Genomic DNA, 12,601 nt, shown 5'->3' on the forward strand with positions numbered 1-12,601 from the left:
AAAAACTTAGTAAAATCTAAATTGAGTTGTGTCCAAAATAATCATGGATTTTACACCAAGTGTTCCTGCATCAACTCCTTCTACATCTTCCGCTGATCCTACTGCATCAGTTAATCTTCCAACACCATCTGCTCCTGCTGATCCTACAAAATCATCTTGTTCTACATCATCGGTTGATCATACATCATCAATGTTGGAGTATGAAAACCAGATTTTTCTTGACATGTACCAGGAAAATGCCCTTCTTGTTATGTGTGAGGTAAACTGCTTGTTTATTATAGACAAATATATATAAATATATAAACGAAGCACAATTTGTACAGTTTGGAAACAACCCAAAAGAAGAAGTTTTAACATATATATACATATACAACATCTTTAAAATAATGTTTAGGTCATGTGGACAACTTATTTTACTAAAGGCTACAGTAAATCAGTAAATTTTGTTTCGTTGTATAATGTATTTCAAATATATTGCAGGGTCTTGGGTTGGATCGAATATTCCTCAACTTCTTGCGTCTTTATTCCGATCTTAAGGAACTTGTCTTTGTGTTAAACACTGATCAGTTGCAGCAGGAATATTATATCGAAAAATTGAGGTAAGACACAATTTTAGTGTTCAATGGTTTTTTCCATGTTTTATCTATGTTTGTCTAGTACCAGTTTAAATATATGTTTATTCAAATCATCCTGCATTCACCACATATTAATTTGTAATCATTTAGCCTCACTAAACATTAAAAAACAGTGAAGACTATGACTTTTGTATATGCTTAATACATATTATGTTTATAACTTGATGATTGATAAAACTTAATCAGAAATCTTCCAGATCTCTTGGAGTAAATCAGCTTCCGTGCATCATGACATCGGAGTACGGAGCACAAGAGAGGAAGAGAATGTATGCTAGAGGTGGGATCTTTTTTGCATCTTCCCGCATCCTCGTCATGGACCTGCTGGTGGATCGTATACCCGTTCATCTTGTTTCCGGGATGCTGGTGACAAAAGTGAGCATATTTTTATATATGCAGATAAAATAATAATTCTCAAATTTATAAAAACTTGTGCATTATAGAGGCCTTTGAGGTTAAATAAGTTGCGTTTATTGACACATTTTCTGTAAATAATTCTAGTGCAATAGCAGTTTTTTGACAGACCTATTATCAGTTAGTAGTCAGTTACTACCTTTCTTAATTCCAGTTTAACGTTTTTGTTTTTTTTTATTTTTTTTTATTGCAAATGTAACATTTCATGCTAAGAAGTTAAATTTTTTCTCAGGCTCACAAAATGGCGGATGCATGTCAGGAACCTTTTATTCTGCGTTTATTCCGACAGAAAAACAAAGAAGGATTTATCAAGGGTTTCACAGATAACCCGGTTGCATTGGTTGGGGGTTACAGCAGGATGGAAAAAGTTATGAAAAATATGTTCGTGGGAAAAGTTTTCTTATGGCCGCGTTTTCACCTCAATATTATTGAGTGTATGGACAAACGTAAGGTGAGGATAATGATCATTTTTTACTTTTATTAGCTAATGATGAGTTTTTTACTGTCTTATAATTTTGCTGTAGTCTTAAGTATATATGTATACATTTTTAAAAAGTGTTACCAAATTTTTTTCCATTGACACAGAATTTTTTATACCTTCGAATTGTGGTTGTGATTGATTTTTTGTGATGTATATTATTCAGTTATTGTAACCTCTTATCTAAAAATTCCGAATTTGTTTTTAACCAATTTTATTTCAAATTCATTAAGTATTTGTCTTGTCTATAAGTATATACTTGTAAATTCTATGCGTATTTATAAATTTTATAAGTATTTGTAAATTATAGGAGTATTTGTAAACAGTAAACACTTTACCTGAAACTGTTCCACCCCAGCCTGAAGTAATAGAGATAGGAGTTGAGTTAACAAACTCCATGAAAATAATTCAAACTTCGTTGCTTGAGATTGTGTCGGCGTGTTTGAAGGAACTAAAGTCCAACAATCCTGGTGTAAGTTGAATATTTGAACATTGTGAATTGTTTGATTATTTAGGATAAAATTCGTGTTTTTTGCCTAGTGACATAAAAGTCAGATTGCTTTTGGGTTAATTGTCTGCAATTGTAATAAAAGTTCAAACATCTTTTTATTATGGATTATTTGATATTTGTGAATTGTGATTAACTGAATTTGTTTTTTTACCAAGTAAAAAAATCAGGCTGTCGTTAAGTTAACTGTTCAAAATTAAGGATTTTACCATTAAAATTACTAAAAGGAAAGTTTTTCTATAAAAACATAACTAAAACTACTATTTCACTATAAAAAAAGAGATTGAAATTTTATATATGTATAATATAATATATTCATACCATTTTTCTAAAACTTATTTTTATAGTTGGACACAGATGAATTCACTGTCGAGAACAGTTTAGGAAAATCATTCGACCGAAGCGTGCGTAATCAACTTGACCCTATATGGAACCAGCTCGGTTCAAAAACCAAACATCTGGTTGCAGATTTAAGAACACTGAGGTTGCTATTACAAGCCCTTGCACAATATGATTGTGTAACGTTTCTACAAATGCTGGGTAAAATATGTTTTACCAGTTTTTATTAAAATAATCACCCACAAAGTTACAGAAGTGGTGAAAGGATGCATAAAATGTATTAAAAAACATATAAAGGCTGTTGTTTTAGTATGCAAGCCTACCCTAAGAATTTTGCTGGAGCAATATATTCTCAAATTAAGCAATTTATCCTCAAATTATACAGAAAAATACCAGTTACAGCTAAGTTAACATAGTTTATTGTCTGAACTCCTGGAATATTATATAATCAACACTGCTTTTACCATGTGTTGTATTTCCTTTGTAGAGGGCTCCAGCGGTACACAGCGAGCTTTTGGCAACAATCCAGGCTGGATATTTCTCGATGCAGCTGATAATATGTTCGGCCATGCAAGAGCTAGAGTCCGTGGCAATAAAGTGTAAGTTACTGTGAGTTTTTTTGGTAGAAATTACTGTGGGATTTTTAATAAGGTTGGTAACTTTGTAGAAATGTGGTTTAATTTATTGTAAGACTGCATTGGCCCAAAATTAACAGTCTACATCAGTGATTTTCAAACTTTTTTAAAATTTTGCCTGGTGGACCCTTTGCAATTATTTTAATATTTCGTGGCCCTGTAAAAATTAAAGAATGCTATGGGAAAAATGCAAAACAACATCAGTTTGGGAATTGTGGGTGTATATCTTATGCTCTTTGAATAAGGTATTTTTTTCTCAGTCTTGAATTTATTTTTTTAGTAATTGGTCCTACATGTACTGCTGTACTTTGAAAGCACATAGCAGTCTACCCCATCTCTACTTATATGTAATTGCTCTGACCAAAATTAACAGCCTATCTTGTTCTATTTGAAAGAGATACTCACTTCTCAGTCTTGAATTGAATTCTTTTAAATTTTACTGCTGTATTTTTAGAGCACAAAGCAATCTATTTCTTCAAGTTGACTCACTGTTCTATGTATTTACATGCTCTTTACTTGTTAGAAAACAACCAGAATCAAAGACCAAACCTATCAAGGACACAACAGGTCCATTACTTGAAGCGAGTCCGAAGTGGGAAATTCTACTCGAAATTTTGGATGAAATTCGTGAAGCTAATAAACAAACAGAGAAAACAGAACGTAAGTGATAGAATTAACCTGTCTATGCGATAAGTTTATAATAATACCGTTTTTTACCCTTCTAAGGCCATTTGTACTTAGTCCTAACACCTAGAATAATAAACATACTGTAACTTATTCATCCTCATGTGGCTGGAAAACGACAGTCGTTATAACACAGGTGTTCTGTTTCATACACCTCATGCCAGCTTACGAGTTATGGATGTGTTTTTTTTTCTGTTTTATGTATGGCTGCCTTTGGCTGATAACTTGAATAACCCATTAGGTGCCGGATGAATACTATAAAAGGCATATGCAACTTTTTATTGGCATAATTGTCTTATTATTATCTAGTTGGAGAGGGTAAAGTTCTGATATGTGTAAGTGAGATGAGAGGAATCTACATGATCCGAGATTTCCTCAAGTTTGGAACACGAGCAGCTTTGTTGAGGATTTACAACAAAGCGTTTAAGAAGTCTCTGCTTATCCCAACTGATGAGGGAAACACCAAAGGTATGAACCACTGGTATAATCTAAATCTGCCTGGTAAAAACTTTGTTTTGTTTGAATTTCTTTTTATGATTTTGCTGTTTTAAACAAAAGAAACATGTTTTTTTTTGTGTTAGCTATAGAATAATAAGTACATTTTGTCAAACTTTCCTTTTTAATGTTTACAAATTAATGTAGTGCAGAAAAACCTGCCTTCCCTGCCACCCCAGGTTTGACGCCTATGCCTGGATCGGAGTTTGGTAAGAATTACAGTAGTTTTAAAGTCTATTTATGAAACAGATGATCTGTTAAAAAAGAAGAAAAAGTCGAGTGAGATCCCAACTTCTCCAGACTCGTGTGAGGACATCTTCCCTGACTCCAAAGATGATAGGAAGACTTTAGAAGAGAATGAAGAGATTGATGCGATCCGATACCGGAGAATGAAAGTCCTTGATTCCCCGGAAACCCATCTTCACGCTCTTCACGGGAATCCTGATCCTTACATCTTGTCTCGAGCGTTAGAAGAGATACAACCAAGGTCAGAACTAAAAGTTTAAATATAACTTTTGTTTCAAGTATATCAAAGTTACCGATTTTGTAAAATTGGTAAAATACAAAGAATATATTATTTGCGGGTGGCTAGGTGGTTCTTTATCGAGTGCCAGAGTTGGCCAATTACTCTAAAAATCATTTTCTGTACACCCTAAATAGATGTTGTCGACTGTATGTGTTGCCCCACCACGTAGGTATAATTAAGCGGAGGAGAAAGGTTTCAGGGGTTTCGACTTACCCATTTAAAAACAATCATAAAAGATAAAAGTATATAATAAAAAAACAAAAAGTTCATTTTACCCCTCCCCTCCATTTTTTTGGCTTCCCCACCGCTTACATTCATTCAATCTCCAGATATGTGATCTTATACGACTCTAGCATCCACTTTATTCGTCAGCTTGAGGTGTATAAAGCGTGTCGGCCAGGAATTCCCCTCCGTGTATATTTCCTAACTTTCCAATCCTCAGCGGAAGAACAAGTTTATTTAACATCTTTACGAAGAGAGAAAGAAGCTTTTCATTCTCTCATCCAAGAAAAAGCGGTTAGTTTATTTACAATAATTAAAATTTGTTTTAAGCAGCATCTAGTACTAATTTTTTAACTGGCCAATATGTCAAAATAATTTTTAGGCCTATTCAATTTTTTTCATTCAAAAAACTGAACCTCATTAAACTTTAAATAGAAATGGATTTCATATCAACTTTTTTCTGAAAAACTTCCGGTTGTTACCTAATATTAATTCATCTGCAGACAATGGTAATTCCAAAAGAGAGAGAAGGGAAAAACAAGGACGATCCTCAGTTTGAAAGAAACGTGAAACCAGCGTATGAAATAAACTCTCGTAAAGCTGGAGGACAAGGGTGAGAAGTTATAGATATTCTGGTTTTTAGGATCTGGTGCTATGACATAAATAACAGACAAAAATGCAGTCTAAATTGTATAATATATGAGATATATATATAGCTAAATGGGATCAGTAGTGTGCATTAGAAAAGTCATATTTGAATATTTTTTACTTATATATTGTGTTTTATATCCTAAAAAAATAGCCTGAAGTTTATTCAACTTTTAGTTTGGTGTCATAATAGTTGTGACAGATTACAGCAATTATTTGTGTTTCAAAGTTGAAGGTAATCCGCTATATTAACTGTTTTATTTTTTCCTCTTTTAAAATTTAATTTTTAAAGCAAATATAGTTTAAATTCTTAGTATTTAGAATAGAACTTATTCTGTTCTATGTGGGTGACTCCTTTTTAATGTCCTGGGATTTAAGCCATGTTTGGCCCATTACCCCTGGAATATAACTTACCGCATAGTTTTAAATCATTTTATTCTCAGTGGTTTAGTTAAAGACAAGAAACAAACCATTGTTGTCGACATGCGAGAGTTCCGTAGCGAGCTTCCATCTTTGCTCCACAAGAGGGGGATAGAGATTGAACCGATAACAATTGAGGTAAATTTGATTTGTTGAAAAATTAAGATGTTTTATAAAAAAAAATTAATTTTTTAGTTTAAAACTGCTCTTATGGTGTAGCAATAAAGTGCGAGGTATTGCAATAGAAGACAAAATTACCGTTGTATAATTTTTTAAATGCTCATTGTTTACTACCAAATGAAAAAAGCAAATAGAATGAAAAGGTGTCCTATCTTTCCCCACCCTACTAGTGCTATATTATATAACGTCAAGTACATTTCAAGGCCTAAAAAGTGTGAGAATTTTTAGGTTGGAGATTATATTTTGACGCCAAATATCTGCGTTGAACGGAAGAGTTTAAGCGATCTGATTGGTTCGTTGGGCAGTGGTCGTCTCTATACACAATGTGTCGCCATGAGTCGGCATTATTCACAACCTATGTTGCTTATTGAGTTCGATGCAAACAAAGCTTTCTCTTTCCAAGTAAGTCAACAGTGTTGCACAATTTTTAAGTTAACAGTGTTGCACAACTTAAAAAGTTAACAGTTGTTAGTGGAGTGGTCGTAAATAATAGGGGTGTAAAACCCATTTTTTTCATTAAATCCCCCTTTTTTACACATTCATTGATAGAGTAAGTATAATGAAAATTAACTAAATACTAAAACAGAAAAAATACTCATTACTTTTTATAATAAATTAAAAAAAACACATGCAAAATGGGAAGTCAGGGTCCGAAACACACCCCTGGCCGCGACAATGCCAGTGTTGCACAATTTAAAAATTTTACCAATTCCTTTGTCCATATCCAGGCACGAGGAGTTGCAGGGGCAACACTGACATTGAAGGAACTTAACCAGAAGTTGACCTTACTTCTACTTCACTTTCCTAAGTTAAGACTAGCTTGGTGTTCCTCACCTTCTACAGCAGCTGAGTTGTTCCATGACCTCAAACTTACAAGGTGGATAAAAATCTTTTAACAAGTGTAGAATGTTTTTTGGCAAAATGGTTTGCACGCATGCCTCTAACCCAGACGCAGAGGTAATGGGTCCACGGCTCGTCGCTACTACTACCGCCACAAAAAAATAATTTAACAGAAAGTAATATATATGGTAACTTGTAAGCGGGCAAGAGTTGTGTGAAGCAGCACACTTGTGTTATAAACACTGTATTTTTCCGACCACAGGAGGATAAGCCAAGTTACATTCATTCATTTTTCCAGAGAGCAACCAGACCCAGAGAAAGCTGCTGCCATTGGAGCATCAGAAGCTGAAGGTTCATCAGATGAGAAATACAACACCGCCCCTTATGTGAGTTTCATATTAAATTATTATTTATGAAACTGTGTCCACAGTTTTCCCATCAATTGGGTTGTGCGAGCACCCCTGAGATTATATAGAGTAGACTAACTGTAATAACTCAGCATCCCCACACCCCCAAGGAACACATGTTTTACACAATAGCCATTTAGGGGGGCGAGAACCTTTAGTTAAAAAGCCCTGTTACTAAACTAAATTCTGCATCATCAAAAATCCTTTCTTTTTCCTCAGGACTTTCTTCTCAAACTTCCAGGAATAAACAGCAAGAACTGTCGAAGCATTCTTCATCATGTGACTGATCTTCGTCATCTTTGTCGGCTCTCTGAGGAACAACTGGAGGAACTTCTGTCGAGCAAGATCAACGCACGGCAGGTGACAATAGAAATCTTGTATTATTTTACACATAAGTAAATTTGGACTGGAAACACTGGTAAGAAGCTTTTTTTGACAGAATTGTAATTTTTTTTAATTTTTGCGTTTAGGTTACGAAAATGTTTATAACTGGATTAAGTATTTAAATAAGGTAACAACAAAGGCTAAAATGGTCGATTATTGGCCAAAAATTCACAGTTGCATAATTGAACTGATAAATTATGACAGTGAGCATGAGGTTTTTTAATGAGTTTACTTATGGTTGTGCAAAACATATTGTCTTGTTATTAAGTTAGAATAAATGTAAGTGCATAATGGGTAAAATCGTTATTTACAATTGATTACGGCCTATTAGCCAAGCTCGGGATAAAATACTGGGGGGTGAAATGAATACCGTTAGCATACAATATCCCACATTTACTAATTATTAATCAACAACGCTATTTTAAAGTCGTGAGGATACGGTTATATATTAATTTTTGTAAATAATTTTGTTTACCACCATTTTTTTAAACAGCTGTATGAGTTCTTGCACGAAAAATACGACGCCAGCACCTCAAAAAGTACGGACACCTCAGCGAAAATGAAATCTAAACGACCGTTTGGTGGCGGGAAGAAACCGTTCAACAAGTTCAAGAAAAAGTAAAGCGGACGGTCATATTTTGTGCGGTATTTCCCCTTTCCGATGTGCAATTTCTACATTTAAATTATTTTCTAATACAACTTATAAGCACTGTACGTGCGATGCGTTAAATTTTCAGATCAAAATGACGATGCGACTCTATGGTCAGCAATCAACGCGCGCTCGACCGACCGTATGAGGCCTATATGCATTGTCCGTCACGAAAACAATTGTCGCTTCATAATAGCTCGTGTTTTTTGGGTCAAAGCATCAGAAAAGCGATACCGCACCTCCCCACGTTGCGCTTCGTTCTACGCCGACCTCCTTTGCATTATAAGTAAGCATCCCGAACGTTGAACCGTATCGGAACTTTAATCCTGGAAAGCAAAAGACGGCATTGTTTATCTGGATGAAATGAGCCAGATGAGCCGTTAAAAGAATATTTTCATTATGCCTGGTATAGCAGAAGTAACAGAACATTGATTGTTCTGACCTGGACCGCTTCTGAGAAGACCTAGGTTTCAGTAACTGATAGCACAAGGAAAGAAATGTATTCATGCTCACTACGGGTTAAGGGTCAAACCCTACCGGTAGGTACCATAGACAGAAAGTCAAAAGAATCAGTTAAACAGCAGTGTATTAAATAGGATATATCATCGATGTTGTTGTAAGGTTAAAGGGTTAAATATACTTAACAGAAACACTTGTTAAGTATATATTTTCCCGAATATGGGTCACGTTTTCTGACATTGCTATAATCAAGCAGTTTTATTCTAAATTTTTAATGTTTTAAATCAAACAGATACTTTGGCTTTGGGCTAATTATTTTAGTTTAAACAGTAGGGTGGGGTGGACGGGACACCTTCCGCACATAATATCCTGATCGTGTTTTGAACATTTAACGTCGGTCTATACAAGAGTCGTGAGGGTACGGATTTATAATTCTTTAAATGTTCTTTGTTTACTACCAAATGGGACAAGAAAATAGAATAAAAGGGTGTCCCATCTTACCCCAACCTATTATATAGCTTTTCCTCTATATGCCCAACCCTTACCTGGAACGTATCCCATAAATTTTGGCAGTAGACCTGACTTTATGTGATAGATATTCGTGTTCTTGTGGTCAAGGGCTGTCCGCCTGTAGAAGTCGTAATCTTGTATAGTTCGCATGCCAGGAACTGGCGTGCTCACCCAAGGTACAACTCCCGGGGTTGGAATGTTCGAATGTAATGAACTGCGCGACTGGAAATAGCAAGATTGTCAAAATTAAAGAAAATGGTTTTATGAATTTTTGACAAAATTTGAAATAGCAACAGTTTCAAAAACAGCCTAAAGTGTCTTATATGTTAGCTGTTAGGTAAAAATTAGATCCGCACAGCAAATTCCACTGTCATGTCCACCACGACGATGCTAAATAGCCAAGTTTTAAAGTTAATTTGCTTTTTCCAGCAACTGGGTACCCACTAACCCACAAAGTTACATACGTGGTAATTCTTAGCTGACATGAGGTGTATGAAACAAAACGCCCGTGTTATTTGTAACGATTGTCAGCACCATCAAGCAAATTTAATTAATTTAACTCTACAGAGATTACGAAACTCTTACAATACCATGTTTACGCTTACCGTTTTTTCTCTGTTTAATTTTCCCGACCCAGTAGATTTTACACTGTGGTATGAATGCGTTACTCGACTCGCGGGTGCTGAAAACGCTCTTCTTGCGTCACTGTCGGCCACGGACGTCACGAATTTCTTTGTATCTGCTTCGTAGGTGGCCCTGGGCTTGTTCTGTGTCTCTGTTTTGTGAACAAGCAGTAAAAAGTTTCACAAAAGGCGGCTGTTTTAACTCGAAACCAAAACGTCACGGGTTATGTTTACAGAACTAACTGAGGATTATTACACTGCCACTAAGCTAATACTAATGTACAATGTAACCTATTGGTTGGTATGTATTTTAAACGCATTTTTGGTTTCAAGGCGCAGTATTTTTACGCTATAAGATGATTCAAAAAACCTTAAAGCGGCCCTTCAATTCAAAATGTAGCCCAACTTAGCCCACCAATACGTTTTACAAATCTACATAAATCATTTTACCATTTTTTTACATGTTTTTATTTCACTTACCAAACATTTCTGTGCTTGAATAATAAAACGGGTGTTTGGGTATATAATGTCGAACTGGCGGTCTTCTGACCAGTGTACCCCCTCTTGACCAAACAGGTCGTTCGTTTTCCCTCAAAGGGCTCACTTCCGCGTCATTTATACCAGGTAAAGCGTTTGAATTGGGAGCCATATCGTGTTTATAGGTAAAACTACTGCTTTTGCTACACAGTTTCTCTGTTTATAAAGTAAAATATAGTAAATGGCATAATTATTACAATTTCCGGTAATTATGACGTAACAAGCCCTATACCTGTCATATATATGAAAGGTTTTCAAATTCATTTCTGTCGTTTACTAGCTTTTCTGTATTAAGCTGATAATATCGTCCACAATTTCCTAGACTTATTACGAGGCCTACATTACAAAACACTCTTGAAACTTATCTTTTACGTTATCACAGTGTGGTAAAAATCATAAAAACACTCTCGAATTTCAAGTGTCCGTCCTTCTGCCGAATACCGGTCTGATATTCACTATGCTTGTTTCGAGTGCCACAGAAGCGCTTTACAACAAAAGAAATTCGTAACAATAGTCAGTATTGTGGCGGGGGTGCTGGCACGTGACAGTTACTTGGCAACGTGACGTGTCTGCTACTTCAAACTAGAACGTTAAACAATCAAGTTATAATTATACAGTCAGTTAATTATTACACCTTTTTCACAAAACGAATATTTTTTCTTGTAATATCGCCCTGTATAACTCTATACAAATGACATTTTTTTGCTTATTGCACACAAAGAGAGATATAAAAGAATTTACTTTAGTTTTATCTTCCCGTGGCCGCAACGACAGTCATTACACGGGTTTTCTGTTTCATACCCCTCGTGCCCGCTTACGAGTTATCACATACGTAACTTAGTGGATGATTCAGTTGTGTTTTTTTTAATGTAGATTCAAAATTTAGATTTTTGACAAATCATAAGGTACCACTGGGTTGTATCAATTTGTTTCACGCTACTATAGTAACCTAATACATTTATTTAAAGTTGTATAAACGTAGACTACAACTCAACCTGATACATTAGCGACTTCGAAATAATCTGAAAGATTTGTTTCCAAGATGTAATCGTACCTGGACAAGCTTGTTGTGTAAACATATGGGATTTTATTTCACGAGTTTTGTTCTATAGTCTAATCGAAAGAAATGTGGTAACATAGTAGGATGGGGCAAGACGGAACACATTTTTATTCTTTTTGTCCCATTTGGTAGTAAACAAAGAACGTTCAAAGAATTACAAATGCCTACCCTCACGACTCCCATAGATCGCTGTTAATTGTTTAAAACATGATCAAGATATTTGGATATCATGTGCTAAAGGTGTCCCACCTTACCCCACAGTACTATTTTAGAATAAATCGTAGAAACGCTTTGTCAAACCACTATCAAAACGTTTATGATGTAAGTGTATAAAAACCTCTGTATGAATGGTGAGAAAATCCATTCAACTTTCCACAAATCATTTACGCATAAAATTTAAATCCGATTTTGAAGTAAAATCGATGACCAGTGGCCAGTCAGCGTTTTGTCACCGCAGGTGTTCATTATAACCTCTTTATGACGTCATATAGAGCGGTTCATAACAATGAAAATGAAGACGGGCGAATTTTTTATATATCCCTTCGTATGACGTGTTGTTCCCGCTTATTAACTGGTTGGGCTTTTGTGGTTTTTGGTACACAGAGAAAGTAAGTAAAATAATAAAGCCAGCATATGCGTAAGTCAGTTCAGTTGATTTGAGAGATGTTAGAACAGGTTCTATTTGTTTTCAATGCTTTTAGATAATATTTTCCTATGGCGGACATTTAAGACAACACGTACGCAAATGAAAATAAAGAAAGCATATTGGTCGTGAAATTAAAAACTTAGCTCTTAAGGCAACCTGCGCAAATAAATTCGCATTTGCTTTGCTATATCAGGCGCTTTTTATTTGCCCTGTCGTGTTATTAGGCGCATTTACACGCATCCCTTAGCGACGTGTACGTGTGTTTGTTTGGCCTCTGTGTACGAACATTGGAAGTGGAGGCTATT

At 35.2% G+C, this 12,601-nt stretch overlaps 2 protein-coding genes across 2 annotated transcripts; one reads left to right on the forward strand and one right to left on the reverse strand.

Moving 5' to 3' along the window:
- Positions 1–22: 22 nt before the first annotated feature.
- LOC149732850 (DNA repair endonuclease XPF-like) lies at positions 23–8,526 on the forward strand. Its single transcript, XM_089882909.1, has 18 exons — positions 23–259; positions 481–599; positions 833–1,007; positions 1,279–1,497; positions 1,883–1,996; positions 2,380–2,572; positions 2,859–2,970; positions 3,530–3,666; positions 4,000–4,158; positions 4,435–4,672; positions 5,041–5,227; positions 5,437–5,546; positions 6,025–6,139; positions 6,410–6,583; positions 6,910–7,058; positions 7,320–7,407; positions 7,648–7,788; positions 8,306–8,526. Exons 1-18 carry the CDS (start codon positions 44–46, stop codon positions 8,432–8,434), a joined length of 2,775 nt encoding a protein of 924 aa, XP_089739035.1. The 5' UTR covers positions 23–43; the 3' UTR covers positions 8,435–8,526.
- LOC149732851 (uncharacterized) lies at positions 7,856–10,817 on the reverse strand. Its single transcript, XM_089882922.1, has 4 exons — positions 10,534–10,817; positions 10,036–10,205; positions 9,466–9,652; positions 7,856–8,787 (listed from the first exon to the last, which is right to left on the reverse strand). The coding sequence occupies exons 1-4, from the start codon at positions 10,700–10,702 to the stop codon at positions 8,681–8,683; spliced, it is 633 nt and encodes a 210-aa protein (XP_089739048.1). The 5' UTR covers positions 10,703–10,817; the 3' UTR covers positions 7,856–8,680.
- Positions 10,818–12,601: the final 1,784 nt, after the last annotated feature.

Source organism: Ciona robusta, chromosome 8 (assembly GCF_009617815.1).
Source record: "Ciona robusta chromosome 8, ASM961781v2".
In the NCBI taxonomy this organism is placed as follows: Eukaryota; Metazoa; Chordata; class Ascidiacea; order Phlebobranchia; family Cionidae; genus Ciona; species Ciona robusta.

Coding starts and splice junctions, on each gene's coding strand:
- LOC149732850 (XM_089882909.1), top strand. CDS start 44: ATGGATTTTACACCAAGTGTTCCTGCATCAACTCCTTCTACATCTTCC. Junction 600..832: donor TATTATATCGAAAAATTGAG/GTAAGACACAAT, acceptor GAAATCTTCCAG/ATCTCTTGGAGTAAATCAGC. Junction 7,059..7,319: donor CATGACCTCAAACTTACAAG/GTGGATAAAAAT, acceptor TCATTTTTCCAG/AGAGCAACCAGACCCAGAGA.
- LOC149732851 (XM_089882922.1), bottom strand. CDS start 10,702: ATGGCTCCCAATTCAAACGCTTTACCTGGTATAAATGACGCGGAAGTG. Junction 10,206..10,533: donor TTCAAGCACAGAAATGTTTG/GTAAGTGAAATA, acceptor TTCACAAAACAG/AGACACAGAACAAGCCCAGG. Junction 8,788..9,465: donor ATTTATGGGATACGTTCCAG/GTAAGGGTTGGG, acceptor TTTGCTTTCCAG/GATTAAAGTTCCGATACGGT.